This window comes from Diabrotica undecimpunctata, chromosome 2 (assembly GCF_040954645.1).
Source record: "Diabrotica undecimpunctata isolate CICGRU chromosome 2, icDiaUnde3, whole genome shotgun sequence".
Taxonomy (NCBI): domain Eukaryota; kingdom Metazoa; phylum Arthropoda; class Insecta; order Coleoptera; family Chrysomelidae; genus Diabrotica; species Diabrotica undecimpunctata.
Window position 1 is genome coordinate 47514184 of NC_092804.1, and position 25913 is coordinate 47540096.

Consider the following 25913-nt stretch of genomic DNA (forward strand, 5'->3'; position numbering starts at 1 on the left):
CTTAAATTTATTAAACATTTTTCAAAATTAAAGATTGTTAAGACTGTTAAACACTTACCCTTAAAGCTACGGGATTATTTGAATAATCTACAGGTTGACACTGAAAACTATAGCTGCCCCACCATCCACTCATTAAATACTGAAACAAAAGATAAAAGATGTTAAAAATTCTGGATATTTAAATATACATACTTAAATATTTATTGACAAAAAGTAATTCCAAAATTTGCATGTTTCTTTACCTACTTTAATGTATTAGATTAAAGCCCATCCAATTCCCAACAAAATGAGATTTTGTAAAACCTTATCGATTTATTTGTCGCTAAGATATTATATAAATTTGTTTATCCCAAGACAAAAAAAATCGCTCACATCTAATCTAAAGCACATTCTCTTCTAAAGACTTTGAGTTGAGTGACTCTAAAGATGTTTTATCACTATAATGTAAAACAAAATCTAAAAAACGTTTATAACCCTTATTTATTAAAATTAAAAATATGGCTGAATGTTTTCTATAAACATTTAGAGCTTGGAGCTCCACCAAAATATTGGAGCAGTTTGCAACACACAGATTGTGACTACTGTGATTTTTTTTAAATCTAACGCAGATTTACACGTATTCAGTAAGTGGCGATGGTCTATTTTTCACGCCAGTAGTGGCCTCATCTATCCACCGCTGTCCTAGTCAAGCACTGGCATGCCAGTGCGATTGGTGCCAGTTACTGGATACATGTAAAACTGGAATAGCCTTTTACTTTTTTCGTCTTGGAATAAATAAATTATCAAAATCCGTAAACTAATTTTCGAAACCAAATTCAGATTTTTGCTTTAATCTGTGCCTTCTAAGAATTGCAAGGCAAAACAGACGTTGATAAAGATGTTAATAGAGACATGGGGAATCTAAAAATTGCATTCCACGACATGTCTCCTCAACTAAGCAAAAATCCTTAGCGAATTTGTTTCTAGTACTCGTACAGAGTATATCGGAATAAAAGGAAAAGACAGTTAAGATTTGATTTCACGTACAGTGCGTCTGTGTATCCGCTTATACGTATTTCAACCTAATAGGGATCATCAGAGACGGCTATTCACAGAGTACTAGAAACCAAATTCGCTAAGGATTTTTGCTTAATAGAGGAGACATGTCGTGGAATGCAATTTTTAGATTCCCCATGTCTCTATTAACATCTTTATCAACGTCTGTTTTGCCTTGCAATTCTTAGAAGGCACAGATTAAAGCAGAAATCTGAATTTGGTTTCGAAAATTAGTTTACGGATTTTAATATCAGATGTCGCTTTTTGCGTCTATACGAAGCCATGTTAGAGTTGCTTCCTAAGACAGAAAAGATTTATTTTCACTTTCAGAGCGACTGTGAATAATCGTCTCTGATGATCCCTATTATGGTGAAATACGTATAAGCGGATACACAGACGCACTGTACGTGAAATCAAATCTTAACTGTTTTTCCTTTTAAATAAATTATCATATATTAAATATACACTTCAATCAACTGCATTAAAAATTATATTTTTTAGTATTTTTACAAAAAATATGTAGATTTTGATAAAGTACCGTTTTTCAACTTTGAGAGCTAATTATGCAATAACAATTGATCGAAATTAAACATATAAAAGCTTAAATAAAGGCTTTAAATCTTGAATATGTTGCTTGTTTGAGTCCATTTCAAATAGGTTAAAAGAAATAAGAATAAGACTTACTCATAATCAATTTATTCTACCACCAACGACCGGTTTCGCATACTATAATTTGCTATGCATCTTCAGGTCTTAAGGTTTACGTTTACCATGTACCGTTGACCTGAAGATGCATAACAAATTATAGTATGCGAAACCGGTCGTTGGTTGTAGAATAAATTGATTGTAAGTCTTATTTTTATTTCTTTTTACCTAAAGGGTCTAAAGCTTATACAATGTACCTTTATGATTTTATGGTTATATTTTATAACCTTAGGCTTCGCAACAATCTAAATAAAAAATTGCATATTTTACCCGTTTAAATAAATAAACAAAATTTATTGTTGCAGCGACTGGGAAGTTGTTCCTGTCATTGAGCTTCTCCGTCCGGCTCGCGGAGATAAGAATACGGCCGGGGTCAGAAAGCCCTGCCTGTCGTAAGAGGCGACTAATGGGTAGGAATAGGGAGGTGGAGAGCCGTCGTTTGAGGTGTCGGGTTGGTAGAAACGCACACGGTCGCTTCGGCGACACGGTCACCGGTCTACATTCCTAGTATCCGAGACGAGACTACTCGTGGGACCACTCTACTCCCATTCCAAAAGAGCCTGGTGAGGTTGAACGAGCTGGGCCCGTAAATACCTCTCCTGACCTCGGTCAGGAGGGGTGTGGATATACCGCTCCTGACGGCGGTCAGGAGTGGTGTAGGTGTCCCGGCACGTACCCACCGGGAGATCCAAGAGTGGTAGAGGAGAGATCCTCGGCGGCGACCTGTCTACGTGTGAGGTGGAAATCCCTCCGCCTGCCGAACCTACCCGCCCGTAGTGTGGGAGTAACGGGTAGGCAAGGTACTCACAACACAGGTACTACGGGGAAGGTGGAGCCCCCGCGGGTTGCGTGTGCTAGACGTGTCGTGGTAACCCTACGGGGTACCCCCACGGGGGGACCCACGGGACGTCTTTGGTACGCGCCCCGTGGCACCTTCACTTTGGTGTCGGACTCGTAGGGGCAGAGGTTTCGTTAACGGGCGTATGCCGAAAGGCCAGGTAGCCCAGGGTCCTGCCAAGTTTTTACTTGGAGGGCACGCATTTATGTCATGTCATTGAGCTTTATAACACAGAGTTTATAACACAAAAATTCACTAGTTAGTGTATGAAATCGACGTTTCTTATTGTTTGGGCTATAATAACTACATAAATGTAAGGATATTGACGATAAAAATTAATCATGCGATGAACGGTCTAATATTTATATGTTGTGATTGTAATTCACTATGGATCATTTGCTGTGTCTTTCATATTTTATTGACAATTTATGTTGAATGTTAATACGTATAAAATGAAATCGATGTTTTCAATAAAATGTGTCTAAAACAATTTGGAATATAAGGACTAAGGTTTTAGGTAATTTATTTGAATAGCGACACGACCTTCAAGAATGTATTGAAAAGAAAATCAATAGCTATTTGTCCGAATCGAGTTAAAGAGCAACAAACTAAAGGTACAATAGGTTCGATGACATTTATACATATATACTTCTGCCACAAACACAATAAAATAATTCTGTATATAGGTATAATAATATATATCAATGTTACGAATACATAGAATTTGTTTTGTTATAAAACCATTGATAAATTTTTGTATATTGACCACGGCGTATATTGCAAGCAGAAGGCGTTGTTTGTTAGTGCCTAAATAAATCAACTGATAATAGTAGAAATGAAGAATATAACAAACATGAAAATATTTTGACTAGATTAGCTTAGGCATATGTCAAGTATACATTTAAAAAGTTACCACTACCAGATCAGGTCAGTTAGTTCTAAAGAAAAGCAATACAGAGGATAATCTGCCATAGTTCACTCTTTTGTCTCTAAGAAATTTGTCTCCAGCTTTTGAGGCTCTATTTGTGTCAAATTTGCTCTTCAATGGTCTGATCATAACGGTCAAACTTATTAAATTTGTAAAGATACAGCCATAAATAAGAATACCAAACTACGCCTAGTACGGCCGCTTATCTTTCCTATCGCTACCTACGTTACAGAAACTTGCACCATCAAAAAATCTGACTCACAAAGTATAATGGCCTTTGAAATGTGCTCATACCAGGGACAGCACAACGCACAAATACGTCAATATTAACATAACTCCGTATTACCACTAGGCTTATCACAATAATTATCAACCCAAATATATTGTGGTATTTTGGACATGGTCAGACGAAGGGAAGGTATGGAGAGGTTGGTGGTTCGAGGAACAGTAGATGGTAAAAGAACTCAAGGAAGATTGCCACTTCGATGGTCGAAACGAATAAATAGCACCACTAGTTAGATTAGGTTAGGTCTTTCCCTCCCCCTCTCTATCTGTCTCTCTCTCTCTCTCTCTCTGAAGCAGCACAACACTTACAGAAGAGGGAAGAATGGATAGCAACCACACGTCGAATAGCATAATGTCACTACATTCTTACGAAGGATAAAAAGGACAGGTGATGAGAGTATTTTCTGTTATACTTGTATTCATTGACTAATGTCATTGTTGTCAAGATATATCCATATAGCTGCAATTCAATTTCAATTGATTTTAACCCGTTCCAACCTTGTGTTACCAACCTTTAGCTTGTTTATGACATTTAAGAAAACAAGTTTTAATGTGAATATTATGTGATTTAACATTTCAGTCGAAAATGATGTTATTTATTTGTCTTCGATTGCTATTTCTAGATTTTACTCTTACTTTTTTTAAATAAATCCAACAGAAAACAAAACCCATAGCACACAATATTTTCGATTTATGGCAACACATAGAGCTAATGTGTATACTTCTGGAAAATTACCTAGTAATATTTTATCAAAACACTTGTTCTATTCGGTAAATATCTATTATTTAGGCTTGACTTTATCTTAGCGATCGATATCCGAAAACTAAATGTTAATATGTACTGTATATACCTAGATATCTGTTATTTTAAGTATATGAACTATAGGGTGCGCCAAATCTGTGGTTTTCTGGTTACGGCTAAACTATGGAGTATATAAAAAATGTTTATAACAAAAATGATGTATATTAAACCGATTTTCGAATATACAGGGTCAGTCGAAACAACGGAATGAACCAAAGTTGTGTTTTTTTAATTATAACCGAATACGACTGTGTCTTGAACATAATGGGCAATATTATCAACATTTATTAACATAGTTGATAATGCATTTATAAATATAGGTTATCAATTAGGTAAATACACTCATGGACAAAAATATCGAATATTTTGGAATTTTCCAATTTTTTTTGTAGTCACTATTATTTCAAAATAATTTTAGATTACTGATAATACTCATATAGTAGGCTGATGTACTCAACTGGTTTGAGATATTTTGATGTTTATTTTGACGTTTATTCAGTGGTTAGTGTCATTCATACATTTCATCGTAAAAACCTTTTTCACATAAAGGAAAAATCATACTAATTCGGTTATTTTTAGTTTAATTTATTAAGTTTAATTAAATATTGTCTTGATTTAACTTAAAATTTAAAACAAGTATCCCATCAATTCGACACTGCGATGAAGCCCAAGTAGCACATATTGCAATTTTGTACGAGGAAGGATATGCACAAAAACGTATCGCACGATGTCTCAGCAGAACTGAATCTATAGTTTCGAATACTATAAAAAGGTACCGCGAAACAGGAAATTTTGTACGAAGGCCTGGTCAAGGAGGCATAAGGTGCACAACCGCAATTGATGACCGTTTTTTGGTTCTTAATTCTACACGAAATCGTTCATTGACATCGATGCACCTCAGAAATGAGCTATTAAATGTTAGACAAGTTAATGTGAGTTGACAAACAGTTAGACGAAGATCAAAAGAAGCAAACTTAAAGCCCAGACGCCCCGCCAAAGTTCCGCGTCTCCTCCAAAATCATAAAGTTCGTCGTTTGGAATTTGCAAGAACACATATTTAGTGCAATATCGACAACTGGAAAAACGTTCTTTTCACTGGTGAGGCCAGAATCCTATTATGGAAGCCAAATGGTCAAATCTACCTCTACAGAAGAGTTGGAGAACAATTCGCCAGCTGCAGTCTCGCCCAGACTGTTAGTTTTGGAGTTGATGGCATAATTCTTTGGGAAGGTATTAGTTGGGAGGTACGTACCGCACTTGTGAAAGTGATTGGACGGATGACTAGTGATTCTTACGTTTAAAACATCCTGTAAGATCATGTTTTGTCATATGTTGGTTACATTGGATATGAAAGATTCACGTTAATGCACGATAATGCTCGACTACATGCTGCTGCCATAGTGAGTAATTATCTTGATGAGTTTCAAATTCGAAGATTGCATTGGTAACCGTTTAGCCCGGATTTAAATCCAATATAGCACATGTGGGATCACCTTAAACGTCGCATACAACAATGAAATCCCGTTCCAAAACGATAGAGCAGCTTCGGCTTGCTGCACAGGATGAATGGAATGCAATTTCCCAAGAATATGTCCAAAATTTACTTGCAAGCATACTGAGAAAGATGTAAGCAGTAATAAGAGCCAGAGGGGGGAATACTCGTTACTGATCATGCACTTCTTTAAGTTAAAACGACTTGTTTAAGCAATTTAAATTATCATTTAAGTTTAGAGTAAAATAACCTTATTTACCTAATATTAAACATTTATTTTTTTCGCAATTTTCTCCGCATAAAAACATAAAATTGTTCATTAAACATTGTTAAAATAAACTCTATTTTACAATAAACGACTTGATTGACCAGACTTTATTTTGAAAAAACAAAAATTAGAAAATTCCAAAATATTCGATATTTTTGTCCATGAGTGTATTATTTTGTAACATGATGAGATATTAAATTCAACTAATTTTTACTAGCATACGTTTTATTTAATCGCTGATACTTTAATTTATGTTTATAAAATTAGATTATCTTGATAGACCCATTGGTCAGAGAAGAAGAGGAAGACCCAGAACAAGGTTTCTTGATAACATCGATGAAAACATGAGAAATATGGGAATGGCGGAGGAAGGCGAAGGATAGGACGATTGGAGAGAAATTCTTGAGGAGGCTTGGACTCACACCGCTTTGTGAAGCCAGAATGATAATGAAAATTAGATTATAGGCACAGAAAATTCAATATTAAAAAATCTGCAAAAACATAAAATCTTTAGTTCTTCCCTAACAATTTACAAAAAGAAAGATGCTAGGTATATACAACTTAATACCAAAAAAAGGATGTACCATTCTCTACAAAATATAATAATAATATATAGGGTGATCTATTAAAAAAAAAACGAAAAAATGTTTGAAAAATAGTGCTCTACAAATAGAAGAACTAAAAATGGAGATAAACGAGGAAAAAAGTAAGATAATGATAATCAGTGGCAAAGGAGATAAGGAAGATAATCAAATAAAGATAAAATGTAAAAACTCAGAATTGGAAATAGTAACAACTTACGAATACCTGGGAAGTATAATAACTAATGACGGAAAAATAGACTGGGAAATAACAAATAGAGCAAAGAAATCAAACAAGTTATATTATGCGTTAGCCCCAATAATGGGAAAAAGAGAACTTGCACGAGAAACAAGAATAAAAATATATAACACAATAGTGACACCGACTGTGCTCTATGCAAGTGAAAACTGGACAATTCTGGAAAAACATAAGAGCAGGATAAACGCAATGGAGATGAGACATCTAAGAAGGATAGTTGGAAAGACAAAATGGGATAGATTAAGCAACGAGACTATTAGGAGAATGGCCAACCAGGAACCGATAATGAACAAAATAGCAAAGAGACAAATGAACTGGTATGGGCATCTGAGGAGGATGCAATCCAATAGAATAACAAGAAAAATTTATGAAGCAAAAAAAATCGGAAAAAGAAAAAGAGGCAGACCAAGAAAAAAATGGATACAGCAAGTAGTAGAGGCGGGAAAACTTAAACAAAAATCACTCGAGGAATTGAAAATAATAGCAGGAAACAGAAAAGAATGGAAGAGGTGGGTAAATGTAAATTAAAATAGCTAGCCCAAATCCGACACCCTGATAGGGTAAAAGGAAGGGGAGAAAGAAAGAAAGAAAGAAAATAGTGATCACAGTGTATGACTAGATGTCAAAGATATTAAATGATTTGAAAATGACACTTCACTAGAAAAACTTCGACATATCATTTACAATTTTATTACCTTGGAAAGGTATACAAAAACTTCACATTTAAAAAAATATTCAAAAATGCTCTACTATAGAGGGTGTTCGTTTTAAAAAAACACAACTTGGTTCATTCCGTTGTTCACACTGACTCTGTAAACTCAAAAATAACTTTTAATTACAGAACTCTTTAATACAAACATTTATTGTTGTTATCGTAGTTTAGCCGTAACAAAAGAAAACTAGAGGTTTGGACATCCCCAATTAACCAAACGAAGACGTCACGGACAATACGAACGTCCCAGTGAAGGTAGAAGAAAGCACTCTTTCACCTTACCATTTACTTTTGCCTGGAGGTTCAGAAGTAAAAGTTTACCTCAAATATAATATATATATATATATATATATATATATATATATATATATATATATATATATATATATATTATATATATAGTACGAATGATGAGTTGTACAATCATTTCCATGAAATGACTGATTATAGTAAGTAGCAAAGTTACCTACAAAGTTTATTCATCCCCATCCCCCATTCAAAATGCAATTGCAAAAAATTTATTACAAACAAAAACATGAAAATAAGTAATGGGCCACATTAATTGTAGAAGGCGTAATCGAAGATATGAACACCTTCAATGTCTTAAGATTGTAACACCAAAGCAAATAAATCCGTTTTGATCATATAAAACGTTATAAACATCACAATGTTATCCAAATTGTTTGTTTTTTTTTCAGAAAGACTAAGTTTCATCAAAACATTGATGTCACACGTTTTTTTATCCCACGAACAAACTTTTTTTTTAAATATTTTAATTGCTAAAACTTTTCAAAGATATTTTAAAAAAGTAAATAAATATATTACTTTTATTATTTCTAGTCAAGTAATTAGCAACAATGTTGACTAAAAACAATAAAAATAAGTAGGTAAATGGTAAAACAAATACTATTAAAAATATTTTTTTATGATAACTAATAAATGGATTTTTTCTAATAATAGTTTGCTTGTGTCAGAATAATAAATTACAGTGTATCAACTAGAGGCTGCAAAAATAATGCACAAGATCATAATTTGTCATTAAGTATCCAGGGTGAATCACGAAATTAAAAGTAAAACTTCCTACTATAAATGTTTGTTCTCTTTCACTTTGAAGAAACAACGTTCATTTCACAATCAATTAGCGAAAGAAAACACGTCATATGCATATTCCTAGACGTCCAGAAGGCATTCGACCAGGTTTGGCACACAGGTCTGATCGAAAAACTCCACCTTTCTGGACTGCTCACATCTTTCGTTAAACTAATAAATTCCTATCTCTCTAATCGGACGATACGGATCAAAGTTGGCAACACTTTATCCTTACCATTCACTCCACAAGCTGGAGTAACCCAGGGCTCAATTCTTGCTCCAATACTATACACAGACTACAATAGTGACATCCCCCGCCTTCAGTATAGATCGGAAACCCTACTTCTGTATGCTGAGGACACTGTGCTCTTCACGTAGGGGCCACATAGAGTGCGTGGACAAATGTCTGTATTCGAAAGAGCTCAAAACTACCTATACCGAGTTATTAGGCTAACGCCTCCAAAACCCAACTTATACTATTCAAATCTCCCCACTGCCGTGATGTCCATAGCCGGATAACCCTGCTAGGAGAAGACCTTATTCTCAGAAACTCGGTTTCCTAGTTGGGAGTTCATTTTAGCGGTACTCTCAACTGGAAAACCGACATACAAAACACCCTAGACAGGGTAAGAAAGAGACTGCTGGCAGCGCTATCCGGTAAAATGTGCAAAACAGTATGGCTCACCTATAAGACCTTCATAAGACCGATAATCGAATACAAGGCATGCGTCTACGCATCATTTAACACCTGCCAAATTAACACCATCATGGCTACTGAAAGGAAAATTCTAAGATTCTGCACGAGGAAGAGCAGAGACTACCCGTCTGCACTTATATATCAAGTAGCCAATGTAACACCAATTAAGGACATAATCTTATCCCTCAGCAGGAGGTATGTCCTTCAACTATAGCAGGCTCGAACAACCGAGCCAAACAAATACTGAAAACACCTTGTAACCGCCGAGGACAAATTAATACTCACCAGGGTTCATAAAAGAAAAGTTCCATTCCCTCCAGCGAAACTTCTACATAACACTGGAAACGAACTTCCTGATGAGTATTTTGATATATTAGAATAAATCCCAATAAAAAATTGCAGCTAACAACTGCAAGCCAAAAACGCTAATTAAGAGCCGTTCCTAGTATGGTTGGTAACACCTTGAAGTATCTCCCTTTGACTTGTTTTGTTTGCTACCAATAATTCCTCTTGTGCGCTGTTTATCACAACACGCCACCTTCTGAAGCCCAGCTTTTTAGCTGGGACTTAGACTAGCTTAACTTTTTGAGAGAAGTGGATAACTGTATAAAACTAAAGGCCTAAGGGTTAACCTGCAAAAAACCGCAGTTGTTAGCTTCACCAGAAATAGGGCACTACAAAGATTACATCCACCGGTGTTCAGGGGAGTGAGATTCCATTTGTAAGTGAGCCCAAGTACTAAGGTGTAATATTTCACCAGAAGCTGACGGGGAATAGACACATTAAAAATGTCACAAAGAAGACTGCAATGGCTCTTGGCAGATCTATACGACTGTGTGGGACGAAATGTAGACTACGAACCTTTGGTTATACACAAGGATTATAAGGACTTTGATGACTTACGGTTCAGTAACATGGTGGAACAAGACGCAAAAGTTTGGAGCGATTCGGCTGCTTATACACACAAATGCGTGCTTACTTGAGTGTAACGGGAACATACGAACCATCTCTACATACGCGTTAGAGGTGATGCTAAACTGCCACCGTTGCACATATTTATATAGGGACAGGCCAGATTAACAGTACACAGGCTAATACAGTGTCAATGTCGATAAGGAGCCGATCCAGCAAGGCTATATGAAGAGATAAAAGCGGACTCCGTTCTGGGCATGCCCATAGACAGGATGGTACAAAGGTGTAGCTTTGAATTTTAATATAGTAGTAACAAAGAGAGAAGACGGGTCCATCGGTAATGGCAAACTCAATCAATAAAGGTACAGTATATATAGCACAACATTAAGGACAGAAATGAAAATAAAAGAACTGTTAAGCTTGGGAACATGTGGCACCGTATTTCAGCCAGAAGTTGCCGCTCTAAAAAGGTGCTATGGAACTAATAGGTCGGTAAGTGGAGACAGGCTAAGGAGTTCGTTAAGGGAGGTTCATCCAAGTTCACAGCCGACTTACTGACCCACAATCGAAAGACTGTCATGTTAATAGTATGACTACTGACTGGACACTGTAGGCTCAATAAGTAATGTATAAGTCGTACGGACTTGACATGACTTGACTTGACGATGCGAATACTTTTAAATTGATTGAAACATCACACTTTGCAGGTTTATTTATGATAAAATACCAATTTATTTCCAGTGCTCGCGAACTGAAGCAGTGGAGACAGCTGATGGGGGCCTATGTTCATCATCATATATTAGTATTAACAATACACATAGGGGGAAATATTGGAATAATTGTTTATGTAAATAAAAGAATATACCTAAATTGTACTTACTTCATACATTAACCAAATACTAAATAATGTTTGTAGAAAATTGTATACTATTAAAACGTCCCTAAGGTCAAATGGTTTCTTATTTTCCATTAATTTAGGACCTATCACTTTGGAAAAAACTGCGTAGAACATACATATAAATAGAGTTGGTATTGGACTATCCATCATCCACCATCCTTCCACCCTAGGATCTGTAACAAAGAAAAAGAACTTAATAGAAATTTATTGGATTTAAATATCTAACAAATTATATTATACAAGTTTGGTAGGTTAACATATCAATGCAAATACATTCTCCAATGTTTAAGAATGAACTTTAACCTAATCAAAAGCTTGAAAGATATTATTTCTTTTATATCAAAATCGAGCTACGCGGTGTTAAAGTAGAGACAGCCAAATTTTGACTCTCTCTAGATTTCAGCTGGTTGTTAATATCTGAAATTATAAGTAAGAGATTTGAAATACTTTAAATCACTAGGAATCAGATTCTCCAAGATGATTACAATTCTAAATATTAACCACCAATGGCTAGAGATTACCCCATATCACAGGGGATTGGATTTGTATATAGACTATATAATATCTACAAATTGGTACAAGAAGTACGACTGGACTATCTCTTATCCTAGAAAAACTTACTTGGTAAGCCTGATCTACTCGACCAAATAAAATGCAGTAAGGCTTATCGTTGAGCCAGCCTTCAACAATTATTGCAGGAATAATATTAAATTAATTATAACCAAATCTAAGAATTCTGCTAGTTAACTCTGAAGGTATGATAAAGCTAGTAATATACATTTTATGGAGATATTTAACAATTAAGTGCTAAGGATTATCTTTGATTCTCCTTTATACGTAGCAGAGACTCCATGGTCATGTAAATTTTAAGGCAATCTATTTCCTGGACACCACTGGAATGCAATAAAGAAATGTCACAAGGACAAAAACTTTTTGTTCTTTTTAGTGGTGTTTAGAAGTAATTAGTATAAAAGCATGTATAGCTAGTGTTATATATAGTAAAAGGACACAGTATAACGGCCTTAGTTTTAGTACATTTGCGGTAATTACAGTTAGCTTTCAAACAAAGCTTACTTTTCACTCGCCCATGTTTTCCGCTCAAAAAACATACCGGAGATCGAAAATCAGGGTCTACAAAACTATAATCAGACCAATAGTATATTACGGATGCGAGACATGTATAATGACAGAAGACACAAAACGAAAGCTGGAAGTCTTCGAAAGAAAAGTCTTAAGGAAGATATTTGGACCTATTAACGAAAACAGAGTAAGGAGATCTAGGTACAACCATGAACTCTACCAACTGCTCAAACCGAGGCACCGATCACAGATTCGTTAAACTGCAGAGACTTCGATGGGCTAATCATGTAGTGAGAATGGAGACCTAAAGATTGCCAAAAAGTGCCCTAGATAGTAAAATGCAGTAAAAAGGAAGGCCACGGGAAAGGTGGGAGGATGAAGCGACAGCGGACGCGCAAAATTTGCTAGACGTGAGAACCTGGAGAAGATCGGCGAGGGCCCGGCAAAGTTGGAGGCATAATTTGGAAGAGATCAAGGCTCGACTTGGGCTGTAGCGTCATTGGAGAGAGAGAAAAAGTTAGAAATGAATTTTCATTGGAGAGTTAACCAGACTACAAAAATCAAAAATGGCGATGTAATTTTGAAAACAAAAAAAAATCAGCTAAAACAAAAACAAAAAGCAATTTCAAAAGAGAAAATTTGGAAAAGTTCTTGTTTTTACCAGACTTACTACGATTGTAACATCTATAAATATAAACAGTAAGCAAATGCGTTTCATATCGAAAAATGGCTAACCACAATAAAATAAGAATTGACTCGAACAGGAATAATAAATTAACACAATACCCAACAATTGATTGATAGCAAAGATCATAATGACTCTAAAACCAGATTCATATCGACCGATTGCTACTTGTCATGTAAAAAATACCCCAGAGAGTTCTTGAAAGCATACTGAATATTAAATATCAAAACAACAATATAATTCATAAAAACAACAATATAATCAAGATACAATAAAAATTCCATAAAAAATAACTGCGTGATACCGGTTTTATGAATGTCAACTAAGCTTTTGGGTATTGTCTGACATCAAGAATTACTAGGCAAACTCTAGAGTTTGACTATAGCAAACTTACTAGAACAAACTCTATGAGAATTGTTGTTCATTCGTTTTTCGTATTTATTGCAGCAGTAAATAAAGCAACTGTACAAACAAACCACACTAAACATTCACGTAGGAAATACCCTATCGAAAGAATTACTTGTAACTAAAGGATTGCGGCAGGGATGTTATCTTTTTCTGGTTCTGTTTAAAATATATCTAAACGAAGCCCTTGGAAAGTATGAAGATTCTCGGGAATAAACGTACAATTAAATGAGGAGAATACTTCACTTCGCTGATGATCAAGATCAAGTGGTTATATCCCAGGACAAAGATGACCTAGAATTTATGACTAAAAGGTTATTTAAAGAATATGAAGAATGGGGTCTATACGTGAAACGTACTTACTTAGCATTTACAAAATTTTATAAAAAAAAACGATCATCTTGATGGTCAAGGACATTCCTAAAAAAGATGTATTCATTCAAAATTCAAAAAATACTACTTACTAATTGACAGGAATACAGCTTATTGCTATATATTTCTTTATTCTTAGACAAGGGCTTCATTAAGTCTGCACAGGTTGACCATCAAGGTCTATGGTGCTCTAGTCCGCTGCATTACTCTGAGCGGAAAGAGTTATTGCAAAACCTTACAACCCTTCTAGATATATCACTATAATTAACTATTGTTATAATCCTGGATAATATCTGTTTTGAATTTTCTGATTACGAGGACTCCGCCACTTCGTTCTCTACCACCCTTTTATGCCCAGACACACTTACCCACTATATAACCACCATAATTAAAATAAAATAATCATAAGGCAAGTTATGGAACAAGATAGTAAAATGTGGCTGGAACAACATATCCAAACTTTTCTTGAACTACGTTCACTATTTAGAAAATAAGTGTTTTATGATTTTGTACTTTTTAAACATATTTTTTCAAAAAAAAAATAAGTGTTTTGTTTAGACGATAAAAATTTAACCTAGACAAACAAAAATAAATTAATTGGGCAACAGGGATTCTATGTATAAAGGAAAATTTATATTCATTAAGCTATTTTGAAACCATTTAGTCTGTGTAATATCTAAACATATTAAAAACCGATTTAAATTTATTTTAAAAAGATTCCTTTTATTAAATATATATATATATATATATATATATATATATATATATATATATATATATATAACTGTTTTGGATGGGTTGGAGTCAATAAAAGGGCTATTGGTTAACTATTTTTTTATTCTCGAGCTTTCAATTGTGTTTACAATTATTATCAAGAGCTAAAAAAGACAAAATACTTACAAGGTTGAATATTATATATGAATTACATATATATATATATATATATATATATATATATATATATATATATATATATATATATATATGAATGAAAATGTATCTCTCCTCCAGAAACGAATTTTTACATTTAATTCATTTTATAGAGAGCGGAATATTATGCGCTAAATATCATCAATGCCTCCCTTTTCTGTCTAAAAGACTGTCTTCGTTCACACTACGAATTTTGAATCATACTGTTACCTATGCTGAAACTTGGATTATGGGAACGGCAGATGAAGAGGTATTCTTTCTCTTCTAATACGCACGATCTTCCTGATCTGATCCCATGTTGGTCATCTGAGAATGTTAATCAATTTATTGATTCTGTTTGATAAGACCTTTATAGTAAGCTTGTGTATGGTGATCGGTAGATTTATACCCCCATAGTTGTTGGGGTCTTCTTTGCCTCCTTGGGTATCCTTATGTATCATTATCCTATGCTATCAATTGTTCTCATCTGTAGGGTTATACTTTCTCCTCTATATTTCAGGAGCTTATTAGTTATTTCCTCTTGTCACGGTGACTTTTTTTTTAGCGATTATATGGCTATCTCAATCTTCAGTCCATTGGTGTCTATTTCGTGTTTATTTCTCCTTTAAATAGTGCCGTTACGTATCTTCCCAATTCGTTTACTGGTATGTTATTATTTTCCTTTAATTCTGCAATTTCTTTCTGTTAATCTCCATAAAATAAATCTTCATATTTGTTTTTGTACACTGTATAAGTCGCTTTCCATTCTTTGTTCTTCTTACCAGTTCCTTTGTTTCATTTCTTATTCTTCTATAGGCTTCTCTGAATTATTCTGGAGTATTTGATGTGTTATACTTCAGGTAGGCCTCTCGTTTTTCTTTACATTTCTCTTTGACTTCTTTTCTAAACCATGGTTATTTTTTTCTTAACTATTTGATTATGACGTTTTCTAAGCTTCGATGGCTGGCTGCCTACTCAATGCTGTTTTTAATTTTTTCCCAGCTCCCATTTATCGATGATGTTATTTGTTTTGTAAACATATTCTAATATATATTTATACCCAAGGCCTTCAAGACCTGTACAGAGCAAATACATATTTTATTTTATATATAGAGAAATGTGGGTAGGTGGCGCCTCTGTGTTCAAACCTATCATTTCTCTTTCAACATTTCACCAGTACAAACACCTACTTAAATAGTCTGCTGCTTGGTGTAGAATTTAAATTGTAAAACAATTCCGCACTGGGCGAGCAGATTTCATTTTATTCCGTTTTATTAGGTCTTCGTAATACGTGCAGGAATTTCAGAGAGGAACTGACCGCTAGACTGACGTGTTTACCAACCGATTATAATATTGTATATAAACCGATTACTACTGCTTTTGCCGTCTTTTATGCATTTCATTAGTATGGTGATTTGTAGATTATAATCTGGTTATGAGTTACATTTATTTATGAATGAAATTGTTTTAGCTGATGTAGTAGGCCTGAGGCATCTCTATTTATCGGAAAGGTTTTCGCGTTTTAAGATCTGTTTGGTGGAGTTGGTAGTCTATGATGAAGGTTTGCGGCAAAAACATTGTATTTACTAAGAAACCAAAATAAACTTATGGAGAAAGAGATTTTTTAACATTAAAACAAAAACAAACTTCCACATCTGCTATTTTTTAATATATATATATATATATATATATATATATATATATATATATATATATATATATATATATATCCAGGAGTGCGACAAGGTTGCGTCTTATCACCGCTATTATTTAATCTGTATTCGAAATCTATATTCAGAGAAGGATTAGACGAGGCCCAAGATGCAATCAAGATTAACGGAACCAGCAGAGACTATGTAACTACAAAATATAATAAATGCGGTAGTTCGTCATACCGAAATGTTCGGTTTACATCTTAACGTTGAAAACTAAAACCAAACCAAAACTAAAATTCTAGTATTTTCAAAGATACCAACGAGCGCAAATTTTTATGCCAAGGGACAAATAATAGAACAGGTAGCTTCCATAAAATATTTGGGAGCAAATATCAACAGCCAGTGTAATCCAAGAAAAGAGATCCTATCAAGAATAATATAAGATCAGACCTTAGTCTAGAGCTCAGAAACCGAATGATCAGATGTTACGTTTTCTGTTTTGCTATATGGCTGTGGAAGTTAGAGAATGTCTGACCTAATCTAACCACTCTGAAACAGAAGAAAGCATAGATGCCTTTGAGATGTATATATATATATATATATATATATATATATATATATATATATATATATATATATATATATATATATATATACGGATGCTGAGAATTTCATGTGTACAAAAAGCTACCAACGGTGAGGTACTTCGGCGTACTTCGGTCATATGTTGAAAGGTGAAAAATATGAATTACTTCAAATAATATTGGAAAGTAAAGTTCAGTGCAAGAGATCAGTTGGAAGCCGCCAGAACTCGTGGCTGAAAGACCTGAGGAGATGGTTTGACCGCTCATCCACAGAAATCTTTCGTGCAGCAGTTTCCAAAACTACAATTGCCATTTGGATAGTCAACCTTCGAAAGGATACGGTGCAAAAAGAAAAAGAAAGCTATCGAAACAAAACAAATCGATAATATAACTTCGACTTCTTTAAGTGCCGACCCCACTAATGAAGGTTAGCTATAAACATTACTGTAACAACAATGAGTAAAGACTTTATTAACACTTAATTCAAATTACTTACTAATTTACTCATAATCATTAATCTCAGTCTCACGATTCGTATCTTCTACATTTACAATTAATTTATGTATTGTTGACACGTATTTCATATATTATTTTCCACTCCGACTACATGACTTTATCGGTGTCATTTTTGTTATTTATTTTCTAATAATTGGAGACTACCTGACGAAATTTCATCATTATATTGGGAATTTTAGAATTATATTGATTAAATAACCAAAAACATTTGTTATTATTAATAATATAAATTTTATGAAATAACTCCAAGTCTAATATTCCACAAAATAATAATTTTAATTAAATATATAAGACAATTGTACGCAACTGATATGGAAATACTTCAAATTTTTTGACAGTTCAGCGTGTGGCAAAATTGTTTAAAGTGTTGCCGCTTTTTTAGAGTAAGAATTTAGTTTGTTTTGATTTCTTACACAATTTGATCATAATATATTATATGTTAATAAATTGTATTTATAAATACATATTAAATTCAGATTAATAGCTTTAAAAACTAATTATTGTTGTGTATTGCGATTGTGCTATGCCAAAACAACTAAATAGTTTGTAGAAAGCTGATAAGCTTTTATATAAGATAGATTATTTTGAACAAGAAATAATGGCTGGACGTTTTTACTATTAATTCTCTAAGTAGAGGTAAGTTTAAAATTTAGAATATATAATTTTGTTGCAGTAGTCTTAAAACTAAGTCTATTTACTTTTATATAATAGTTTGACAAATAGTTGACATTTTAAAAATTCCTCACTTACTAACTATTCTGATGTTTTGGCAACGCTGTGGGGTTCTGACGTAAATCTTGAATGACGTGCACGCATTTTTATATGAAAAATACTATAGTTGAGCTCATATGAATAAAAGTAATAGTATAGAAGGAAGTAGTCTAAGCACGATAAGCACATTATTTCGAGCTCAGATATAAACAACATATTCCTTTTCATATTGTTTACTAGGGGCAATCTCTAGACTGCTTTATACAAAAAAATGTATGCATTTGTGGTTTGTTCTAAGTAGAATTGAGACCGTTTCTGAGTAATCTAGAACGATCTAAGAGAAAAACACTCAATTACCGTTATATAAATAATTTTTATGTTTATTCTCGCTTAAGTAGTATTCGACGATATTCACGTATTTACTAGGACCCAATCGATGAAGAGGACGGCTTTAACAATTAGTCGTAACAGAGCTCATATAGAGCTGTAATTAATTTAAGACTTAATGCGGTCTTTACGTATATGCTTTATCGCAACGACCTAAGGATTTTCGACGACCCGACTAACTAAATTATTTGTTTTTAATTTGATCACAAAAAACATGAACAATGGGAATGTAAATAATAAATAGGAAAATAAAGGATATATTTGTTAATCAAAGACAATTATTTTTTATTAATTAAGACTTAGATATTGTATTATCTTCAAAATGAAACAAAGTTTAATAGTTAATGTGAAAAACAAATTTTTTTCGCGTTATTATAACAGCCGTATTGGGTATAGGAATTGGTTGTCCCGAGAAAAAAATCGTAAGCTCGTAACTTAGTTGAAATAACCTTGCTAAAATTGTTGATTTCTCACATCTTCACACGAATTTTGACAAAATCTTGACGAAAGTGGATGAGATTTCACATACATAATTTGACAGACATGACTTTTCTTTCAAGTACTACTGACCCAATTAGTATTGTCATGAATTAACAAGATTAGATAATAATAAGGAATTTGCAACTAACGTAAATTTGGCCGTACGGTATACAAGAAACGTAATAGGGCCAGTGCTTCTCTTCAACCGCCTATGATTTTACCCAAGATACTCATTTTATCAACCCTGAGTCGACCTGAGGAATTTGTAGATATTGTAAAAATATCTAGATATCCCCGTCGCCCGGTATCAAATTTGGACATTCTACATGAATTTAAAATAATAATTGTGCAAAATATGCCAAATTAATTAAAATAATACATCTACGATAGAAGTATTCAAAAATGTCTCAGTTGCCTGGGTTTTTCATTACGTCTTTGTCCTAAATCTCGGAACCCCTATAACCCTTACACGGAACTATATATGATTGCCCGAAACACTTTTGGGAATCTTTCCTCTATATACCATTTCAACATTTCTTTCTGTGCGTTAACAATTTCTGTTTTTTCGATGTTAGTATATTTAGTTTTTTTTTCCTGTTCTACAAAACTATAATCTTTTGGCAAATAAATTTCGTGCAATTGCATAAAATATATCAATATTTCTTTTACCGAGAAAATTTTGGGGACTGGAAGGTTTGATGATTATTATCCAGTATTAAAAGTACATTAGGGATTTAATGAACGTAATTTTACTTTCAGTGGTACTTATTATATAGAAAGTTATTCTTGAAATTGTTTTTTTGTGTGTTGATTTACGCATTTCTATTGTCGTTTCTTTGACCGAGAAATTTTATTGTAGTACAAACATTAAATATTATTCTAGTAGAATGTACGATTAGGAATACAAGTCCATATTTTTTAAAATATTATTATATAAAAAATAAAAAACCGTGCGAGAAGTTGATGGTTATAAAATGGACAATAGGGAGAAGCTACTTTTTGCAAATATTTTGGATTAAACAAACTATGAATTTTGACACATAATACGACGTGAAATACAATTTAAGGCAATGAAATCTCAATGGCAAACATAAATGAAGTTATGTTTATAAAGATTAAGATAAAAGGTGGAAGAACAAATCCACCCAACGACTATGCAGACGTAATTGAACCTTCTTGTATTCGTCACAAATTAAACCCTTAATTTGTAATCTCACATTAATTTTAATGTCCTATATACCTATATATTTGTTACATACATATATAGTATAATTTATTGATGACATTATTTACCTTCTGGTAGAATTCGAGCTAAAATTATATTTGTGTAAGCATCTAGGTACAGAGGTACAAGTTATAAGATGCAAGGCAATGGCCATTTTTTTATGAATTGCAGTTCTGTTTGTAAACTTATAAATTGGGATTGAACGCTTGTGAGTTCGTAGTCTATCAGAATATTTACTCCAATAAAGTACTTTAAGAGTGTACTTAAACTTTACTTAAAAGTAAAAGAAGAATAACTAACTGACCCTATCGAAGCTGGCAATGGGATAAGACAGTCCTCTGACAGACACTGAGTCCTCTATTGTTCAACCTGATTATGAAAGAACTAAAAAAGGATACCAAATGGGAGAAAAATAACTTAATAATCTGCTATGCAGACGACGCAATGCTACTCTTTCAAAGTTGATTTACAACGTATGCTGCACCAATTTAATATAACCGCCCGAAAATTTAATATGTTAATTTCCCCAAAAAAGACAAAATGGATGGTCACAACAGCAAATTTACTAAGATGTAAACTGGAGCTGGTAGGTCAGATAATAGAACAAGTGATGGAGTTTAAATATCTAGACATCACATTATCTAGCTACGGAAAGTTCTAAACTGAAGTGGAAGATCAAGTGAACAGAGCAAACAGAGCCGCAGGCTGCCTGAATGAAACAATATGGAGAAATAAAAATATCCGGAAAGAAACGAAAGGCAGAATTTACAAAAAAGCCATCAAACCAATAATGACATGCGCGGCAGAAACAAGGCCTGACACAGAGAGGACGTAAAAGGACGTTAGAAACAGCAGAGATGAAAAATTAATGGTAAGACACTATGAGACAGAACTAGAAGTACAGATATACGACGTAGATGCAAGGTGGAGAACATCAAGAACTGGGTAAGAAATAGAAAAGTAGAATGTAACGATCATATAAGCCGTGTTCACGCCTCTATAAGCAAATACAAACCGAATGACAGCAAATAGAGTAATAAAGACAGCAAGAGACGGTTCCCCAATAGGAAGACGATCAGTAGGAAGACAACGAAAACGATTGAACGACAACTTACTGTAGGCACATTGTAAACAGACAGAGTCATGTCTATATAAAAAGAAGAAGAAGAAGAGTGCACTTTATTTTGAAGTGACCAATAAATCATTTACTCCACGACTTCGAATTATGTCACATCGTCGATCGAAAACTTCGGACATAGGACATTCCCATTTATATTTGAAATTATGTTATATTCGAATTTATACATTAACTGAACAGCAGAATCATTTAACATGATATACACCTTTAAAACACATGCATGACACAAACATCAAAGAGTTCTGAGATGTAAGTAGCTTGAAGTACCTAAATGGAGTAATTAGTAACAAAAAAATGGGGAAAATATTTAAACATTGAATTATCACTTTTATTTTTATTTATTTAATTATCCAGGATATCTAAACGATTTAATATGGCGAAACATAAACATAAGTATTGAAACGAAATCCAGAATATAAAAGACAGCTACAAGAACTACCATGACATATAATGCAGAGACTAGACCATCATTGTTGCTGCGGCGCTAGTTGTACCTAGACCTTCCTAAGCCTATTTCTCCATTTGGTTCTATTTTTACAGCTTGGTGACAATTTGTCACACCGATTTTCCTGGCATTCTTATCCACACTATCCGTCCATCTCAACCTTGGTTTACGTCTCGCAATCTATCTTTTCTGTAGGTGTCTAATTTTTATTGTAGTAGCTACATCTTTGGCTTCAGCTATTTCGTTGTATTTACTGTATAGCTCGACATTATATCGATGATGCTGAGTTCCATTATCATCTATTGGGATTAATGTTTATATATAATGTCCGGTTTACTCCGAGTTTACGTCTCCCAGTCTCCATTTACGTCTATCAACCCAGTCTCCTGGTCGTAGATCTCTCTCTCTCTCTCTCTCTCTCTAATATTGCCTTTTGGCCAATTAACTCCATTAAGCCTCCATTAACTTAACTCCATTAAGCCATGTTGTTTTCGGTCTTTCTCGTTTTTTTCCACTCAGATGGCTGCCAATCCAATATTCTCTTCGGTAGGCGATGATATGTCATTCTTTGTACAAAATAAACTGTTTTTGCTCCATTTCTTCTGTGATGGTGGTAAATCTCTCCATGATTTATCTTATTCTTTCATTTGCTACGTGCATCATTCTCGATATGCCTGCTAATCTGCGCCAAAAATCCATTTCCATGAGATTCTGTTTCGTTCTCTTAGTGAGTTGCAAGGTTTCGCACCCATAAAGTACAACGCTTTTAAAAATGTTGTTATATAGCTGTATCTTTTTCTGTTTAGAGATAGTTTTTGACCAAAGTAGTGAGTTTAATGCGTCTATTATTTTTTCCCTTTTGTGATCCGTTCTTCGATTTCTATTTAGGTGCGTTCTCTTTCTATCTTTGCCCGCAAAAAGATATATTCGGATATATATGACGAAATTATATTTCCATGTTTCAAGTTTAGTTCATCGTTTTCAGCTCCTCCTATGCACCTGTATTTCGTTTTTGTCGAGTTAACATTTAGTACCAAACACTCGCGTTCCTGTATTAATCGCTTTGCCATGAATTGCAGATCTTCCTGGTCCTGTGTGATGACTACTTGATCGGCCGCGAAATGAAGCGTGTATAGGAGTCTTTTAATGGTAGCTATACCCAATCCAGAACATGATCTCCATTTCTTCAGTGCCTCATTCAGAGAGACTTTGAGGAGTGCTGGATATAGACTGCAGCCTTGTCTTAGTCCCTTATTTACCCTAAAACTCTCGGAGAACTGGTTGTTAATCTTTATTTTTGATCGAAGATTGTTGTAGAATCTTTGTATTGCTTTTACAAGTGTAATATTAATAGATCAGCTTTCCAGTACTTGTCATAATCTACATAGGGGTATTTTATCATAAACATTCGTCAAATCCACAAATAATAGATGAGTTGGTCTATGCCTGGGCATTCTTGTTTCATTTAGTTGCGCTAAAGTGTAGATGTGGTCGATACAAGATCGTCCAGCTTGCTGTTCCAACCCAAGTGGTTCATAACTTTTCCCTACAATATATTAAGAGTGCTGGTAACTGAGATGCAACGGATTAATGTTTTTGTCGAGTAGTTTTCTCCTGAATACTAATAAGCAATAAAGTCGTCCCAGGAACGCACCTCAGAAATATTGAAAATACCAAAATCTGTCACGCAAAAAGATCACATTAAACTTAGTTCTTTCAACTAACGGTTTCTTAACTTCTCTAGACAGCAACATGTCCCTTTCTTCCTTTTGTAGAGCTAACTATTGCCAGGTGTTTTCTTTAATATCAAATCTCGAGATATATCTACCTTTTTTTGCTAAATTTAAAGTTCTTACTATCATTTACATTGGCTTTAACTCTTTTGAAAGTTATTATAGTATTTATTAATAATGCGTTACAGTTATCTTCATGAATGCATAAGATTCTCATGTGAGGAAAGGGAAACTATTATTATATTGGGCACACATTATTGGTATAAATTTGGTCAAACTAGTGTTATCCTTGGTTTCATGGATTTTTTGAATATACTCATTGTTCTGTTCAAGAAGACAAGATATACAGAATACGTGAGGTTTGAGTTTAAAAATATGACAGCTTCATCACTTTAATAGCATGTTATGCCAACTATTATATCAAATGCATAAAATTTATATTTCAATAATTACGAACATTTATATCTCTTATAAATCTCTTCAGAAGCCTTTTTCCCAAATTTCATCAAGCATTCTAAAGACCTTTCGTTCTAATATGAGTTGCATCATACAACCTTCATAATTTCGACCTCTCTCCACGCTAACGATTAGACATAACTAAATGAATTAATGCCACTAGTTTTTGTAATTTTACGTTTGGTTTTTGGCTAATTAATTATTATTTCTGCATTTTTTTAGATTTTTTAAGTACTCGTGGTTAAAAAAATATTGAAAATATATGGCATTACCAATATAGTTTCACCTACAATAAGTTTTTTTTATTAATGACCAGTATTACTGCTCCACTACAAGTTAAATAACATTTTTCTCTCGCGTATTATCAGTGGCGACAACATAGGCTTGGTATTTAATTAATTAATTCGTCATCGCCAAGTTACTTAATATAATGAGTTGATGTAATTTATTTTGAAATATTCTAGTAGGTTCTTCGTTTAAATAAAACGACAATTAAAACATTTTAACAGTTCTATTGTATTTTACATTTTTATAATTTAACGTAGTTTTTGAACAAAAAAAAACGTCGTTTACACAACTTTAAACAATTCAAATGCAAGTTAGAACATGAATATAAAAAAAGGACATTTTTATCAGTATTGTATTGTGTTACATATAATGTATTACATAAAATGTTTGATTACATTTAAAAAGCAAATTTTATGACATCAAATACGTCGTATCCATTCCATTGTTAACACAATTACTTGTAGGGAAAATACTTAACAAAAGTGAAATAAAACTTATTTAAATATTGGAAATGTAAATAATGACCACAACGGAAAGAAAAACTCTACTATAATAGATCCAACTGAAACATTTAAACAAACACATAAACCAGCCGTCAGAGATTTTACCTCTAAAAATCTACCTACCCCCGGACTTCCCCCTAAAACTCCACTGAAAAGGGTGAGGGGACGGAAAACATCAATTTACCAAGAAACTGTACGCCGTAAAAAAATATTTTAAACAATAAATGTAGCGGAAATAATTTTGATTTTAGGGGCAATCCCGGAGGTAGGAGTGGCAAACTTTTTTTCATCTTTTTTTAGGTCTCAAAATTAACATTCTCAGCAAAATTCAACTTGTTCGTATCCACAAACTCAGGAGCAGTCCTTCGTTATTTTTTCTAGGGAAAATACATGAGCGATTTTGGGCTTTTCAAATTGGGAAAGTCAAGTTAATGTTGGGATATCGACATTTATATTTTGCATAAAATTAATTTTATTTTAAAAGACTCGTCCGAGAAATTAATTGCCCAGATTACGACGGTACTGCTGTAATGGAGTTAATGCTTAAAGTTGAGAAATTTACAAAATTTCTCATTATATTATTGCAAAAGTGCATTACTGCAAAAAAGCGAAGTCAAGTAAAATTCACAATTATAAGAACTGACTTATGCAGAATTTAAAAGTATCCCACTGATAAAGTCGAAGCCATAAAGGGATTTGCCTCTTCAGGTAAATAGTAAAAAGGGCCGGCTTAACGAATTTTATATTTTATTTGTCATTTACATTACATATTTAATTTAAATAAATATCTAGATAATTAAGGGAAAAAATACATAAACTGATGGAGTATTAGAATTAATT

At 33.6% G+C, this 25913-nt stretch overlaps 1 protein-coding gene across 4 annotated transcripts in view; it reads right to left on the bottom strand.

The window, feature by feature from the left end:
- Nucleotides 1-25913, bottom strand: part of LOC140434503 (very long chain fatty acid elongase AAEL008004-like) — a 187071-nt gene that overhangs the window by 41391 nt on the left and 119767 nt on the right. For all 4 annotated transcript variants that reach the window (XM_072522815.1, XM_072522814.1, XM_072522817.1 and 1 more), the window contains exons 3-4: nt 11484-11674; nt 59-139 (exon numbers count right to left, since the gene is read on the bottom strand). In XM_072522815.1, the coding sequence (XP_072378916.1) occupies nt 59-139; nt 11484-11674 (272 nt within the window). The remainder of the gene's footprint in view (nt 1-58; nt 140-11483; nt 11675-25913) is intronic.